At 36.4% G+C, this 17,040-nt stretch overlaps 2 protein-coding genes across 3 annotated transcripts; one reads left to right on the top strand and one right to left on the bottom strand.

Moving 5' to 3' along the window:
• The first annotated feature begins 281 nt into the window (after positions 1–281).
• On the top strand, positions 282–2,014 carry LOC140016447 (uncharacterized). The gene is made up of 2 exons (XM_072069968.1): positions 282–898; positions 1,375–2,014. The coding sequence occupies exons 1-2, from the start codon at positions 282–284 to the stop codon at positions 2,012–2,014; spliced, it is 1,257 nt and encodes a 418-aa protein (XP_071926069.1).
• A 797-nt stretch (positions 2,015–2,811) lies between these two features.
• On the bottom strand, positions 2,812–12,415 carry LOC140016686 (uncharacterized). 2 transcript variants are annotated; one of them, XM_072070272.1, is made up of 7 exons: positions 11,494–12,415; positions 10,787–10,991; positions 6,582–6,647; positions 6,412–6,510; positions 4,670–6,062; positions 3,911–4,555; positions 2,812–3,818 (listed from the first exon to the last, which is right to left on the bottom strand). In XM_072070272.1, the coding sequence occupies exons 2-5, from the start codon at positions 10,921–10,923 to the stop codon at positions 5,888–5,890; spliced, it is 477 nt and encodes a 158-aa protein (XP_071926373.1). In that variant the 5' UTR covers positions 10,924–10,991; positions 11,494–12,415; the 3' UTR covers positions 2,812–3,818; positions 3,911–4,555; positions 4,670–5,887. The 2 variants fall into 2 exon arrangements, 1 of the variants encoding a protein (XP_071926373.1); XR_011822885.1 differs by lacking the exons at positions 10,787–10,991; positions 11,494–12,415 and adding an exon at positions 7,183–8,089.
• Between the last annotated feature and the right edge of the window lie 4,625 nt (positions 12,416–17,040).

Below are 17,040 nucleotides of genomic sequence, written 5' to 3'. Positions count from 1 at the left end.
TATAGAAGTTAAAACACTATTTTCAAGCACATAGTGTGAGGCTCATTTCCAGGGCGAATCCTATAAAATATGTGATGAGCAGGTCAGTATTATCCGATCGTTTAGCTAGATGGTATCTTCAATTACAACAGTTTGAGATTATTTATGTGCCTCAAAAAGCTGTGAAAGGATAAGTTCTGACGGATTTTCTTACTGATCACCCTATACCTGCTGAATAGGAGTTAAGTGATGACCTACCAGATGAGGATGTACTCCTTATTGAGATTCGCCCACCATGAAAAATGTATTTTGATGGTACTGCTCATCATCATGGGGTTGGAGCGGGGATTGTATTCGTGACTCTTGATGGAGGGATATTGTTATACTCTTTTACCCTAAATCAACATTGTTCAAACAATGTCGCTGAGTACCAAGCTCTCATATTCGGACGTGAAATAGCTGTTGACATGGAGCAGTTGGAACTTCAAATCTATGGTGACTCTCAATTGGTGGTTAACCAACTCTTGGGACGTTATGAAGTCAAAAAGTCCGAATTAATTCCGTATCACAAATATACAACGCGACTTATGAAACGGTTTGGAGGTGTAAGTATTAAGCATGTTCCTAGAAGGGAAAATAAGCAAGCTGATGCATTAGCTGTGCTAGCCTCTTCACTTGCCATGCCGGATCATGAGATACAATCTCATGTATACCAAAAGTGGGTAGTTCCATCACTAATTGATGATGAAGATATTGAAGGAAGCGACGCTCATGTGGTCTCAACCTATGAAATTGACAAAGAAGATTGGAGACAACCCCTCGTTGATTATTTCAAGTATCAAAAGTTACCTGATGAGCAACGTAGAAGAACTGACATCCGTCGTCGTGCCTCTCGTTTTATCTTGTACAAGAATACGCTGTACCGAAACTGTTGCGCTGTCTAAGCGAATACAAGGCTTATCGGGCGATGCATGAGACACATTCTGGAATATGTGGGGCTCACTAATCCGGTCTCAATTTGCATTTTCGGATTAAAAGGATGGGCTACTATTGGCCCATTATGGTCAAAGATTGCATAGAATATGCTCAAAGATGTCAAACTTACCAGTTTCATGCAAATCACATTTATCAATCACCTGAGCCGTTACACCCGACCGTTGCTTCTTGACCTTTTGATGCTTGGGGTCTTGATGTTGTGGGGCCATTACCAAAGTCGTTCGGTCAACACTTATATATATTGGTTGCGACCGACTACTTTTCTAAATGGACTGAAACCATACCGCTCAAGCAAGTTAGAAAGGAAGATGTGGTGAATTTTATTCGTGTAAATATTATTTACCGTTATGGAGTTCCCTAGTACATTATCACTGATAATGAAAAATCCTTCTTCAATAGATTGATGGATAAGTTGTGTGAAAAATTTAATTTCAAGCAACGCAAGTCCTCAATGTATAATGCCCCCGCCAATGGTCTGGCAGAAGCATTCAACAAAACTTTGTGTAACTTGTTGAAGAAAGTGGTGGCCAGATCAAAGAAAGATTGGCACGAAAGGATAGGCGAAACTCTTTGGACCTATCACACTACATACCGAATTCCAACGCAAGCCACACCATATGCCTTAGTCTATGGTGTAGAAGCTGTTCTGCCCTTTGAGCAACAAATTCCTTCTTTGAGAATTGCTATCCAAGAAGGGCTCACGGAGGAAGAAAATGTTCGCCTGCGCCTTGAAGAATTGGAAGTTTTAGATGAAAAAAGATTAGAGGCCCAACAAAATCTAGAATGCTATCAAGCCCGTCTCTCTAGAACCTTCAATAAAAAAGTTCGGCGCCGCTCCTTTCAAGTCGGGGACATGATACTCGCCGTTCGAAACTCAATAGTTATGACTCATCGCACTAAGGACAATTTCGTCTCTAAATGGGATGGGCCATATGTTGTTCGAGAAATTTACACAAATGGCGCCTATAAACTGGTGGACAAAGATGGCGTAAAAGTTGGTCCTATAAATGAAAAATTCATGAAGTTATACATGCCATAAAAAAAATGAAATACTCCATGACGCATGAGTCTAAACTACATGTTGCTCCAGATCCGCATGAGCTAAAACTGTAGATAACAACTACCAATAGTGTAGCACGTGGTTAAACTGCTGAAACACTCCACCAAATCTAAGGTGGTAAACAAAAGGATACTCCATGACGCATGAGTCTAAACTGCATGTTACTCCAGATCCGCATGAGTTAAAATTATGGATAACAACCACTAATAGTGTAGCACGTGGTTAAACTGCTGAAATACTTCACCAAATCTAAGGTGGTAAATAAAAGAATACTCCATAACGCATGAGTGTAAACTGCATGTTGCTCCAACCCGCATGAGATAAAACTGTGGATAACAACCACCAATAGTGTAACACGTGGTTAAACTGCTGAAACACTCCATCAAATCTAAGGTGGTAAACAAAAGGATACTCCTGACTCGCAAGAGTGTAAACTGTGAACGGTGGGAACTACGTGTGACTTGATTCTCTTTTGGGATATGTAGGCAGCTTAGAAGGTATCTTCTAAATTCAGTTACAACCCTATAAAACTAAAGTCTTTGTCCGAATGATTCTTTTGATAAAAAAAAAAAGAGAACGTTCATCTTTAGGACAACTCGAATTATTTTGTGACATATACTTGAAAGTGTGTTATTCAGATTACCACATTATTTGAATAATTACCTTTTCAGGTGTGATCAAAATTATGTAAAGGTGGAATTGTTCATACTATGGTTGATAGCCTAAAATGGTGGCTATCGAAAGAGTAAGTAAAGACGAGGGCGTCTGCAAGAATATGATGAAAAGAAAAAAAAATCAAGTTTCATTATGAAGTGCCTGTACTTATAGCTACATGCTTTGAACAATTAACAAAAGATAAAATTTGAAACAAAGTAAAAGATTGCAACTATTCCTAAAATTCAAATGACGACAGCTCCTTTCGATTGTTTTCAAGTAATGCTTGCATCTTGTCCAAAGTTTGATTCTCCTTAGCAAGTAGGGGAGGGGAATCCTCAATCTTTCGAATTTCATTTTGTAAGTCGACCATCACGTCTTGCACTCGGGTAAGCTCATCTTGCTCTTCTCGTAGTAGTGAAAGCGTCTCCTTCCTGTGAGTATCCAAGCACTCAAGTCGCTTCCTCAACTCTACTTTCTCACGATCAATCTCTTTAAGTTTCAACATGTGTGCTGAGATCTTTTCCGCTTGTTATTTCTCCTTACTCTGAGCATCTCTAAGATGTCGAGTGGCCGTAGAAAGTAACTCATCATATGATTCAGTTGAAATTTTATTTAAGAGAGAAGATTTCACTGCCACGTAACGAGCTGCATTTGCAAAGAAAACCTTTAAAAGGCCTTGCAAATTTGAGATATCCGTGGCATTGAAGTTTTGCATTTCCTCCATGATCTCGTTGACTTTCATTTCAAGAGCAGGCATGCGCTCCAAGGCTGTTTGAGATATCATCACCCTCAAGTTATTTCACAACATTTGGATATAATTTCGGTGGCATGTTGAAATCACACTTTGGAGGCAAAATTCAGACACTTGAGGTGCCCTTGGGCACGATGGTGGATCGAAAACTTTGAATTTCCTTTTGGCCGATGGAGTCAAATGTTCCGCCTTCTGTGACATGATTTGCTGAATCACATTTTCATCCTCTACTGTTTTTTTAAAATTCTCACTAGCACCATTTTGTTGGGTAGAACTGACCACTTGTTTGCCCAAAAGTTTAAATGCAATAAGTCCTTCAACTGATACTTGACTTGGTTCTCCATCATCAATAAAGATCAAGTCTTGATCATCCAACTGTAGGGAAAACGTTATGAGACAAATCATGAATATGAGATTAACAAGTAAATTTCAAATGCTAAATTAAAGAAGGTAAGGAGGGTCCTTACAATATTGGTACGGCTTATACCAGGCACAGATATATCCGAAATGTCTTTGAAGAGTTCTTTGGGATCTAAACCAATATCATCCAAGGGGAGAGTCATTACCTTTGACTTCTTGCGATTCTAATGTTGGTCCGTGCTGGTGGATTGCTCATCCTCCTCATTAAAAGGTTCGCTCTTCTTCTTCTCATGTGAATTGCAAGAATCATGATCAATAGCCTTCACAATGTTTGAAGGAAGATGAAATGAAATACTCTTCGAAAATTCTTCATTAGGAGTAAGGTCCTCAAGGGTAGTAGCATTATTGTTTGAACTCTTCAAAATTTCCTTCTTGCTTCTCATAGTCTTTTGCTTCATTTCAAGACTATTGCCAACCTTGGAAGGATTGTTCAGGTTTGCAAGTTCCTTCTCTTTTGACTTCTTCTGCTCCCCATTCGATTGGACACTTTTAATCAAAGCATCACGCCCTTTGAGGAGATGATCATCATGCACCATAGACCACCATGTTTGAAAGCCTGAAGATGTGTGCTTGTTAGCGTTCAAGGGATAGTTAGGAAAAAGTACCTTTGACTCTGTTTTACTGCGAATGGCCGTGCGTCAGAGTATTCGACTCAAGTCATGATTCGTGGAACGAACATCTGCCCCGAGTTCCTGTGGAGGAATTTGATAAAATCCGCATTACCGCGCGAATCTGTATGGACTGTATGACTCAACAAGAAAATCTCTTTCAGCATGCGAAACTAAATAATTTGAGCAGGCGCTTACAAAATAACTTAGTTCGAGATTCGCTAATTTGCCATTGTCAATAAAAAATTCATTGCGGTTCTTCACAAGAGAAGTGATTCCCCAAGTTGCTTTGTCTCCCTGATGAATGAGGTCGTGAGCACTATTTTCATCAAAGTATCGTGCGCCACCTTCTCCAGAATAGTTGGTCATGGTGGTCCAGGCATCGTATTTGGAGTCAAATAATAGGTAGAGAAATAACTCGCTAATCAAGCATATACGTAGTGCACCAGAAAAGCCACGCGTGCACACCTGGGGTAGTTGAGTTTGAAATTTTATCAAACCCACGGTATATGTTTAGCAGGACAGGAACAGCAAGGCAAGTCTTACGACCGGCAACCATCATACTAGCCATTTTAAAAGTAGATGGTCTAATATAATGGAGGTTCTCATCTGATAAAGCAAAGATACAGAGCCAGCAAGATATAAATGCTGCAAGATAGGTTTTTTCTCGCAAGTGAAGTTTAACTCCGATGGTATCAAATACGCCATTGTCTTGATTTGAAAATTTGCGTGGTTGTCCAATTTCGCCATCCGGATTTTGGGTCGCTTGAGCATGAGATGCCCTCCTTATCATTCTCTGCTTTGGTTTTGAGTATCTGGTTTTGCCTTTAAACCAGAACTTAATCCATTGGGCAGCAGAAACTCCAACTTTGTTGGATTCCCCATGTTGAAGATGATGTAAGGCCGCGAACAAATACTCGCAGCTTTGTGGAATATGTCTTAATTTCTTTTCATTTACTCCAGTTAGCTCCTCCGTACATGGGATTACCTCTTCATAGATACCCCCGATGATTGGAAATCCTCCTAACTTGTGCAAGTCCCAAAGTGAGAGAGACAATTCCCCGACAGATGTATGCAAGGTATTAGTATTCGGGCACCACGCCTCGCAGAATGCCCTAAGTACATGGGGATTCCTATCGTATGTGAAAAGTGAAGCATATAAGGCGTCAAACAAGTAATTCTCACGGAGCACTTGTTTGCTCCTGCCAAGAATATCCTCCAACCACTCCCAGTAATTCTCAATGTAACTGAATGCACCATTGAGTCTCAAGGAAGGACCCCAGTATGCATCTCCGTCTATGATCCGCCTGCCAAGAGTTTGAAAGGGAGTTGTCCTTGGTTCCTTACTATGAATAAGGGATCTCAAGGAGTCGACTTTCGTGCCGTCATCTTGATAAAATTCAAGTGATCAGTCATTCAATTCTGGGTACTGGTGAGAAGGCCACTTACCAGAGTAAGTTCCTTGTATAAGGAGATGAACCAATAGTTTTGTCCCTTTGTCACCAGGGTCATCATGACTATCGGCGATAAGGAGATACTTTTCATTTGAAAATGTGACTTCCTTAAACACCACCATTGTATCAAGACTAACCTGCACCAAAAGCAAGGAAAAAGAAAGGTTGGTGAAAATGGCATGATCGAAGATAGTAAGAGACTCCTTGAATTTTGGGTGAGTTTTTATTGAAGTAGGTAATTGTGTCTCATTCTTTATGTACTCCTCAAGCCATAATATGGCTCTCGTGGGAGTTTGCGGTTGCACCTTCTTCAAATTGAGTGGTCACACCCCCTTCATGTACTCCTCAAGCCATAATACGGCTCTCATGGGAGTTTGCAGTTGCACCTTCTTCAAATTGAGTGTCCACCGAGAGATCCTCCCTTCGTGGCAAAAAAAAAAAAAACGGCATTGACAAGAAGTAAAAGTCATGGAGCATGCCAATTACCTTGGTGTTGTGAATGCCAAGAGTTTTGGCTCTACAATCGCCGACACAATTGGAGCATCAATTTTGTCTCGGATAAAGGGTGCCAGTACAAGGGGAAACCTTAAAAAAAAAATCCATCAATAACAAATTAGCGATGGTAAAAAAAAAAAAGTGAGGGCAGTACGACTTACTTGAATAACCTCAGTGTCCTTGAATTTGGCCAATAAGTTGTGTTACGCGGGGGATAGTGGTTCCAACTGCAAGTTGCAAAGTGCCAATATAGGATGAAATTTTAGTGGAAATAAATACCAAGAAAGGGGAAATTAAGCCATGGAACAAATCTCATGCTAAGATGCATCTTCTCTAATGTTATGAGGGGTAACGTGAATAGTTGGCAAGACAGAGCTATTGAGTTCAAATCAAGCAATATTCATCGATTTTATCATGCAAAAGAAGTGTTGAAGTTTTTCTAGCCTCCCCAAATTTTCAGTTGCCACCAAACGTCTCATGAGTATTGTGCATCACTCACTGAATTAACATATGCAATAGAGGTGAACTTAGCATGTGTTCGGTGGAAACTGTAGTACAATTGCATGAGTTGCAAGACCACTGGAGCAATTTGACAAACAGTGGGGGTACAAGGCTACACTATTGATTTTAACAACGACTAAAGTTTGGCGAAGCCCAATTTGCAGCAACAACAAGTGCAAGAAAATTAAAATTCCAGCAACAGCAATTATGAGAAAATTGAATTTCTTGGCAAGAAAGTTTCCAGATGAAATTGTGAATTACCTGGTGTGAAGCTTACGGGTGTAGCTCTTCAAGAAAGCTGGAGAATTTCTCTGTGGTTGGGATATGTTCTAGTAAATTTTGCCACTTTGTATAGAACTTATATAAGTTAGGTCCAAGGAAACCAACTTTCGTACTCCAAGGTTGTAAGAATTGGTTTTGGTATCATATGGTTTAAGAAGCTTTTGAAATTTAGAAAAGTCCATATTCCTGAATTTGGCACTTTCTAGTTTCAATACTTTGCTAGATACTGAAAAGAAAATTGAGGAGTTTTGGAAAGTGGAGTAATGCATGGCGGTGGTCCAGAAACTTGAGTCCCCCAATGATAGTGATTAATCACTCATTCAGTTCAATGCAGTTTTTTTTTTCGGGCAAGTCTTGGTTGTTTTAGAAATCATACCACCTGGAAATATGGGTCCAGTAGCCAAGTCGGATGCTGCATATTGATTTCAAAGGATTTGCATTGAAGTTGGAAAGCTGTTGGAAGTTGTGAACTTGTGTTGCCTAATTTGAGTTTTGGCAAATCCCAAATTAATGAACATTGTTTGGCAGACAAAGGTAATTGCCTGGGCATTGATTCTAGCAATTACTCCTTCCTCGTAAGACTCGATTTAGATGACTACTAGTTGCCGCATCATGAGAAATGGAAATGGTTGAAAGTGGTTATCTAATTGTCATGGAATCAAACGCAAATCAAATGGAAAGTGGCCTCATGACTTCTTAAAAAAAAATTTTCTGAGCAAATGAAGCCACGGCATTATGATTCTATACATGAATCAATTGGAAGCTACAAGTTTCGGCAATTGTGCTTCTTTAAATCAAGTTTAAGAAATTAATTCCAATTTGGAAGCTACAAGTTTCGGCAATGGTACTTCTTTAAATCAAGTTTAAGAAATCAATTCCAATTTGCTTGTGAATAGGATTCGGCAGGGTGGTGAAAGTTAACATGTTCGGTTGTCTAAGGCGTAAGCTCACGATAATTATTGAATGGGAGGTTTCCACCGAATGATTTGGTGGCCATGTTTGATTGTTGAAGATGTTTAAGCGGTGCCGTGGTCATAGAAAATTTTCCAAGTGCAAGCTTGAAAAAGTTGCAATGGAAGTGGTGATACCCAATTGGATGTTTCCATTTCTTGCTTCAACATACTGCCGGTTACCATAAGCATTTGAGTGATTTTGGAAAGTGGAGCATTACTTATTGTTTTTGGTATCATTTCCGTGAGTCGTTCAACAACTTTTGATTTGCAATGTCTGTGGCTAGTGCCTTAGGACATTTGGAATCTCAAAGATCAACGAGGTAGCCATTGGGATAATGGAATTGGTTTTGGCAATTGCCAAGCCACTGAGGGTCGAGACTAATTGCAATAGAAGCAGAGATTTCACTGTAGTGCTAAAGGAAATGATCCTGTGCACTTCACTTAGTCGTAGACCACACATTAATTTAATCACTTAGTGAGCCTCTCATGTAAAGGGAATGGTCCAGGCCTTTCTTTTATATTAAATAAAAATCATCATCAAATACTTCAAGTCTCAATTTCAATCTTTGACAAGCAAGCTTTCAATTGAGTCTTGAAGTGGGGGCATTTGTAGACAAAAAAAAATTTATTTAATTTATTTTAGTCAAGATTTATTTAAACTAAATCGATCTTGATTAAATTAAATTAAATTATAGAAGTCCATCATGTTTTGGACTGGCAAATTGAGCCAATATTATATGGGCTATTAAATCAAATTAAATCCATAATGTCCGCTTAAGTTGGAGTGAATTAATTGATTTATTAATTCACAATGGACTATTTGGGTTGGCCCATTATTTAAGCCTAAGTTAAATGGATTTCTTGGTAACAAGTGATCCAAAATGCAGGAAGATTCTGAGGATTTTCTTGAAGATTTAGCCTATATATTTGGCTATAAATAAAGGTCTTCCCTCAAGGCAAATGCACGAGAAAAATTCCTAATTTCCGAAGAAACTCTGTCAAATTTTCTCAAGAGCTTTCTTCCTCAAATCTAAGTCCAAATCAAGTCAAACAAATCCTCCTGCTATCGGTGTTGAAGACTTGAGGTTCCAAGTGTTTGACACCATCATCAAATCAATTGTTTTTTACGCCGAAATTGTAGGAAACGCCCTTTCGATTGGAGAACAAGTCTTTTCGGCCCTTCAATTGAAGCTATTCGAAGAAAAGAATCAGGAGATTAATTTCTTTGATTCAAGAATTTTCAGAGATTGTAACCTATTTATCATCTAATTCGATAAATTTGATATTTGTGCGAATTTTCTTGTCTTTTATTTTAGGCAACAAAATTTGTGCTTACAGTCGTTAAATGAATTTTCAATAAGTGAGTGTGTAAGGGAAATGATTGGAGGAATAAAGGAAATATTTTCAAATGTTGGAGGAATAAGGGAAATGATCGGTGACTGAATGACTGAATGAATGGCTCCAAGTGAGCACACATCCTTCCAATGATTGAATGTTTATTTCTTGAATGACTGTATATTACCGTGCAAGTTGTGCAAATTGTTAAATGTAATACTTCCATGATTTCTCTACTTGATTGCATGTTTAGGAACCTCATTGGGATTGTAGCTCATTCCTTTAGTTTTGTTTTCCTTATAAGAGTGGAGGCCGGAGCAAGTAAGCGTGAAATAGTGTATATAATCTTCATATACGTGTACTTTTGTAGATGAAATGTATTTGGAGATTTGGTAATGAAATCCTATATTACACTTTTGGGTTGTAAATTAAGTTGAAATTCTTAGATGAATGGAACTTCTATATTTATCTTGAGGCGTGAAAGACTATTTCAAGAATGTAAGTGAGTGAGTCCTGGCGAGAGTTGGGCAGGCGGTCCGCCTATGGCCTAGGGGGAGGTAGGGTCGTCATAGTGAGTCTCCAAGGTAGATCACCTGTTTATCATCCCTTGTTGGAGTATAGGAGAAAAATGCTTCTCGATTTGCACATATGTACTGAGTAACCCCATAGTCTACTACCCACTCTTTCACATGGGCTGTAATGTTGACTTGAGAGATGACTGTAGCAATTATATCATCCCCTTCGGCTAAATTAACCTTAGGAGGATTGGCATTTGCTTTGTCACCTTTCTTTTGGTGTCTACATTGAGCAGCATGGTGTTCTAGTTTTCCACAAACATAGCAATTGCCTTTCTTTTTCTTAAAGTTGGGATTATTGGATTTGTAATGTTGGGATCTATTGGCGTACCTTTTATTGTTGGTTTGTACTAGGTTAGTTTTGCGAGCTATCTTCTTAGTTTTGACAGTCCTTAACTCCTTCCTGTTGGAATATTCAATTAGGGTATCTTTCACTAGCTGATCAATTAGTATGCCAGCAACAAATTTTTCGGGCAAATTTATATCTTCATTTTTCAGATCCTCGAGTAGCATTTGGTACTCTGTGATTTGTACTTTCATATCTTTGTTTTTTGTCATCTGCCATTGATTGTACTTTTCCACGACGAATTTTTGTTTGGTGGCGTCTTCGGCGATGAATTTTGTTATCAAAGCTTCCCAAATTGTCTAAACCTCCTTGCAACTACAGTACACGACAAACAGTTCATTTGAAAGTGTTTGTAAAACAGTATGTCGACATACCTTATTGGTATATTGCTAGGATTCTTGTGTCTGGGCATCCATAGTTGCAATTGGTTGTGCTTCTGTTTGTGTATAGGCCACTCCATGAATGTCGAGTAGAGAGTGCACCCGTTCTTGCCACCTTCTGAAGTTTTCATTGGCAAAATTTTCAATTTTGGAGATGTCTGGCAAAGGCTGAGCCAAAGGTAGTGCGACCGCAATGTGCCTAATTTTGTGCAACAGAAAACAACGTTAACAAAAGAATGTTGTGAACGTGTTTGACTTTTATAACTGATGGGATGAGATTTTATCTTCTTGGTCAAACATTGAAAAAAATGTAAAAGAAGTAAAACTGTCAAACATTGAAAAAAATGTAAAAGAAGGAACACTGTCTTGGGTTGTGTTTAACCCACACGCAGGGGGAATGGTACAAATCCATCAATTTGTGCTGAAACGGCCCAACTCAACTTCCCTCTCATACGTGCGAGCCCATACTAGTTACTAACCGAACATAAACCCAATAAAAGACTAACTATTATAAATGATGAGAAGTCCCTTTGGTTTTCCAATGTGGGACAAGATCTTTTGAAATATTCCTTTTATTTACAACAAGCTGAAGTGTCCAAAAACTGGTAATGGAGAAGGTATAAAAAAGTAGCACAAACAGACTCGTGGCAAAAAGACTTCAATTTACTCAGCTCAAAAGGAATAACAGGCTAAAGTTGTACCAGAAATTATGGAGTTGATCGAAATCCATGTCTGAACGATCAATAAGGGCCTTCAGCTCATTCCCCATTTCAAGTTGTTCCTCCTGAAGCCATCTCACAGACTCTTCAACAGAGCGTGTGCAGAGTTGCACCTCAATCATCTCCAAAGCAGAGCTATCACCAAAACCAGAGGGGACCTCCTTGAGCTGCCTGCAACTTTGCAAAATTAGGTGTTGAAGCTGTGGCAAGTGATCACTAGAGGCATTCCATTCTGCAATGTTCAGACTGTTGAGCTTCAAAAATTTCAGCTTAAGGAACTCACCCTCTTTCATTTCCACAATTTCCCTTCAAAGGCTTTATAGAGTAATTTGAGAACCTCAAGGTTTGGTAATCTTCCAATCTCCAAAATACAATCCCATGGCTGGCGAAACTTTGACAGAGTTAACTTCCTGAGATTCAATGGGAAGTCAAACTTACAAGGAAGAGCAATCCTGCCCGAGTAGAGTACGTCGAGGGACTCAAGATCGGTTAGAAAATTCAGTATTGGAAACCGATTGCACTTCCCAGTATCATCCCGTAATTCAGAAAATAGACATCTCAATTTCCGAAGATTGACCAACCTCCTGAAGATATCCTCTACACCTTTGCTACAAAGGAGATATGGAGATGAAAGACTAACTAGATTTAGTACATCAGGACATGCTTTCGCCATCTTGCAAGGTGATGGCAGCTTAATTTTTCATATGGACATGTCTCAATTTTTCCATGCTCCAAATAGCACAAGGTAGTAATAGTCTAGTGATTTGTCTCCTTAGAGATTTAGAAACTTACAGTATAGTCTCTAGTGATTTGTATTTTTTTGAAATACTGATGGCTTTTACGAATCAACAATCTTCGTCATGGCCTTCCTTCAACAATTACAAAGTTCGTACTAATATCTCAAATTCCTAATTACACCACTCGCTTAATTGGCTAAAAAGATATTTTTGAGATATAGGAAATTTGTTTTGTATACACAAATGTCACCCTCTGCGTGGATTTCTTTGTCACCCTCTGCGTCAAATGTCCACCAATTTAAGAAGATTTTCATGAGTTGAGATAATTTTTTAAACTAACTCTATGTCAAATACATTTAATCAAAGGATGATCTACTGCAGGAATAAAAATTTTAGATTTTCCATTGTGCCTGCTCGTGTGATTCCTTACAGCATCTCTATTACAATAACGATAATTTGTTCTAATGCCTTCAACTTTATACATAGAGAATTAAAAACATTAGTGGAAGTTCGATTCTTACTCTTAACAGTTGTTTGGATCATGCTCCTAAGAAATTTTCCAAAGAACTCCACGAAAAAAGATCCTAAAGTACAAGTACAAAAAGTATTCCAAACTTCTTGGAGTTTTGAAGAGCAAAATGGAACTGACTACAGAGGAGGTTTGCAAAGAACTGGAATGCTTGAATGAGCTGTCGATTGAGTGTTTTTTTTTTTTTTTTCCAAAGTGGGTTAAAGCATCTACATTCATGCATCTACATCAACGTCTGCATTATTAAATTACAAACGGTTGTGTCAATAGATGAAAAATTAACATTTATCTGACAGCTGTAACCAATTTGTTCATATATTTTACCGGATTTTCTTATCATTTCGGTTTCTTTTAGATAGTGGTTGTGCAGCTAGTAATAAATAACATTTCTTCTTTACTTTATCGTGTTTGTATGATTGATAGATCAATTAGTGTGTTAGGATCAAACTTTATCGAGTTTTGTATTATTAACGGAACAATTAGTTTATGACACGAAAATGATCGTGTTATGATCACTAGCTTCATCCTCTAGAACCTTATTATGTCGTAGTAGTATCATTTTATATCATGTTAACCTCGTTAAGCATTAATGTACCTGCGCAAATGTACTATAAACAAGATGCAATAAATAAATGATTAATCTTTTCTATATTTTTAGTGTATCTACTCACAAGATTGGATAAATGTCACATCATTTGAATTTAAATTTGAACATCAAATTTTAAATACGTGATATGCACCTAAACTCGCTAGTATATATACTATTAGTGCGTACAAGATTTATTCATAGACAAAAATGACTTTATAAAAATTAGTTTCTATTTTTTTTAGAGGAAGGTCATTAAAGTGATAACTGATAGCCACATCACGAATCTAATTTTTGCAAGCCATTGTCTCTCTTGAAGTCTTCGTTTTAATCTTCGAGGATGAGACATGAAATGCATTAAGTTTTTTCATGGCATGGAGAATTGCTCAGGTACAATTCATTAGATCTACCATGATAGGAATTAGTTTAATTAATACCTATTGATTGTCATGAATATACATTGAAGTTTCTATATTAGATCCAGGTTGATCCAATAATATGATAAATTTTTTCAAAGAATCAAATTTGGAATTTTAATTTGAGTGTGTCAGCAAGCCAAAATAAATTATCATACTCTTGTTAAGAATAAACGGATTAAATATGTCAAATATAACACCGTAGATACGAGTAGATCAAACACGGCACCATATGATTATTACTTGGGTTCGGGTAAGCTCAGAGTTTCATGACATAGGATATGGATATATTAATCACAGCAGCATATGATTATTTCATGGTCACGTAAAGGTTAGAGTTTCATCACACGGACATGCTTATAACACGGCAGAATAATACACGACATGACTCGATTAATTGTGTTGTGTCTTAATTTACACGACGTGAAATTGCACCATTTTTTAATTTGGTAAATTTATTAGGGTAAACTTTGAATTGCAAATATCTATTGTATCTGTTAAATTATAAATTTATAATTTTTAGTACATATTTAACCTACCATTAGGATAGTGATATAAACCAAATCGTACTAAACAATTTCTAATGATCTGTTAAAAGAAGAAGTTGGTAACTAGATATTTGCATATCCGTAAGAGCGGTACATGTTTAGGCAAATGGAGAATTGGATTGTATTCACAACAATATAAAGATTTTTAAAATTCTGTGAATTCACCAATATGCAGGTGTTGTGTCCATTAGAATTTACCAATATATATGTGTGTATATATATATATATATATATATATATATATATATATATATATATATATATATATATATATATATATATATATATATATTTTTTTTTTTTTCCTTATGGAGCAAAATGAGGCGTTAAGGCTTAAACAGGCGACTTCATGTTGGAGTGTTGACTAACCAGTTACCACCTATACCACCAGTCTTTGCCAATTGATAGATAAATGTTATAAAGAGATTTGTATCAATTTAATCTTTCTAAACGTCTTATCTTTTTATTTTTAATCTTCTGATTTTTTTCATAAAACAACACTTATGTGTATTATCAATAGTAAATTGATGTACTTTACTAAATTGTTACGTAATTTACAATCAAATTAACATCTAAATAATCCTTTTCTTCGGGTTAATTTTCTCACTATAACCATCATACAGAATTTTGACTACATAGCATTATTTGTCTTTGGAATGCACTAGTATGTTTTAAAAAATAAGTCTTTCTTATGTGATATTACTTGTAATTTTTAAAATTTATGTTTTCTAATATTTTTATATCGCAGTAATTCTTTTAAATAAGTGCAATTTAGTACTAATATTTTCTTTGATACACTTGAATGAAATTCCAATTTTCTGCCTATGATGTTAGCAAATTATTTTTCATGAATTAGTCACATTTAAAAGTACATTAAATACCCAACTTTGGTACGTAATGTTCATAATTAACATTACCATTCAATATTTTGCTCATAAGCGTTATGTGTAGGGCAAAGTTTTTTTTTTTTTTTTTTTGGAAGACATGTAGTCATCTATGATTTGTAGATTATTGTAGGACAATTATGCAAAATCTCATAGACATTTACAATTGACATAAATCTTGTGAATTAACCTTAAAGAACTACATCCTAATAGCATATAATTGTATGGGAAATGTTTAGTAAATATAATTTGTTAATTTTTCTTGAGAAATCATGTATCGCTAAACACATTCATACAAAAGCTTAAAATAACAATCTTCAATGGCATATACATGAAGCAATCTTATCTATATTAAAAAGAATAAGTTAATAGATTATCATTAAGGTACTTAATGGAGATAGGAAAAGGAAAGACCCAAAACAGAGTGGGGAGTAAGGACTTTTCAAAAAAAAAAAAAAACAAAAAGAGTGGGGAGTAAGGAAGTCAAAGATTCAGACTGAACAAAATGTCACTGAGCCCAATTAAGATTAGTGGGGCTATCTTTGGAGATAATTGGACGGAGCCCAGCCCCTGACAGACCAGCGCCTGAAAGACTATTCCGGGAGAAAGGTGGAATGAAATAGGAAGCAGCAAATACCACGCCAAGCAGCCCATCCCAACCGGATGGGTTGTTGGGCAGCAAGAAGATGGTATAACTCTAATGAAAGTAGGGTTGAAAACAAGACACGATGAGTCAGACAGAGGTATATTTAGGATTGGTTTGAAAATTAAAAAGAAAGTTTGAATTTGACTTGCGTTTAAAAAATTTTTGAAAAAAATTGATTGAGTTTGACTTGAAATTTTATATGTATGTTCATGAAAAATTTGACTTGACTTGTCAAAGTATCTATTCATGCACATGCAATCAAAACTCAACTTAACTTGAAATTTCATGTTGTATTATATGTAGATTTTCACCCTAACTTGTTGCTTTTTTTCCCTTAGTTATTGCTGCTTGATATGCAAGAAATTTTTTACGACGAATTAGGGATGTGATTAAAATCAATTATGCCTATTTAAGAGACAATAATATTATATGCTTGCTATTTTAGAAAATAAGTAATTTGCAGGAAAGAAAGAAGTGGAGTTAAGGAAGGAAAGTATAAGTATATTTTTATGGAATTTATTTATCTTATATGTTTCTGAACATATCGAACTGAATAAAATGAAAATTGTGATTAGTTTGTTAATATTTTCGAGTTTGAAATCATGTTCGAGTTTGGAATTTACTTATCTTATATGTTTCTGAACATATTGAACTGAATAAAATGAAAATTGTGATTAGTTTGTTAATATTTTCGAGTTTGAAATCATGTTCGAGTTTGGATTGATACCTAAACAAATAAACTTGCATGAGCTCAATCGAGTTGTGTTCAAGTCGAATACCAAGTTAATTGGTTCGATTTACAGCTCTGAATGAAACAAATTTCAAGAATCAATGGGACTATTTTTAACAAATTGAAAGTTTTCCTTCCACGGTAAATATAACTTTAAATGTATAACTGTGTTTTAGTCTGCCATTTAAAACTTGCACATTGGCCCAAAAAAAAAAAAAAAAAAAAAAATCCACTGCACTTTTTTCTTGTTTGTTTGGTTTTGATGAAATGCTGTTTTTATTTAAGCATCATTAGCCCTTAAGTTTTCAATTGCTCTGCTAATACAATGATCTCTTATTAGATTTGACTCTTTTTTTTAGGATGAATCGTGTGATTGAAAATAGTTGTCTTGAAATTGTTATTCCTTGACCCTTTGCTTTGCGAAATTTAGAATCCAAATGCAGGGCTAGTAGA

Source organism: Coffea arabica, chromosome 11c (assembly GCF_036785885.1).
Source record: "Coffea arabica cultivar ET-39 chromosome 11c, Coffea Arabica ET-39 HiFi, whole genome shotgun sequence".
In the NCBI taxonomy this organism is placed as follows: Eukaryota; Viridiplantae; Streptophyta; class Magnoliopsida; order Gentianales; family Rubiaceae; genus Coffea; species Coffea arabica.
Note: the sequence above shows the minus strand (reverse complement) of the source record. Positions and strands in the feature narration are given on the sequence as shown.

Coding starts and splice junctions, on each gene's coding strand:
- LOC140016686 (XM_072070272.1), bottom strand. CDS start 10,923: ATGAAAACTTCAGAAGGTGGCAAGAACGGGTGCACTCTCTACTCGACA. Junction 6,648..10,786: donor CCTAGCAATATACCAATAAG/GTATGTCGACAT, acceptor TGCAACTTGCAG/TTGGAACCACTATCCCCCGC. Junction 6,511..6,581: donor AGGACACTGAGGTTATTCAA/GTAAGTCGTACT, acceptor TTTTTTTTTAAG/GTTTCCCCTTGTACTGGCAC.
- LOC140016447 (XM_072069968.1), top strand. CDS start 282: ATGTATTTTGATGGTACTGCTCATCATCATGGGGTTGGAGCGGGGATT. Junction 899..1,374: donor ATCTTGTACAAGAATACGCT/GTACCGAAACTG, acceptor CTTCTTCAATAG/ATTGATGGATAAGTTGTGTG.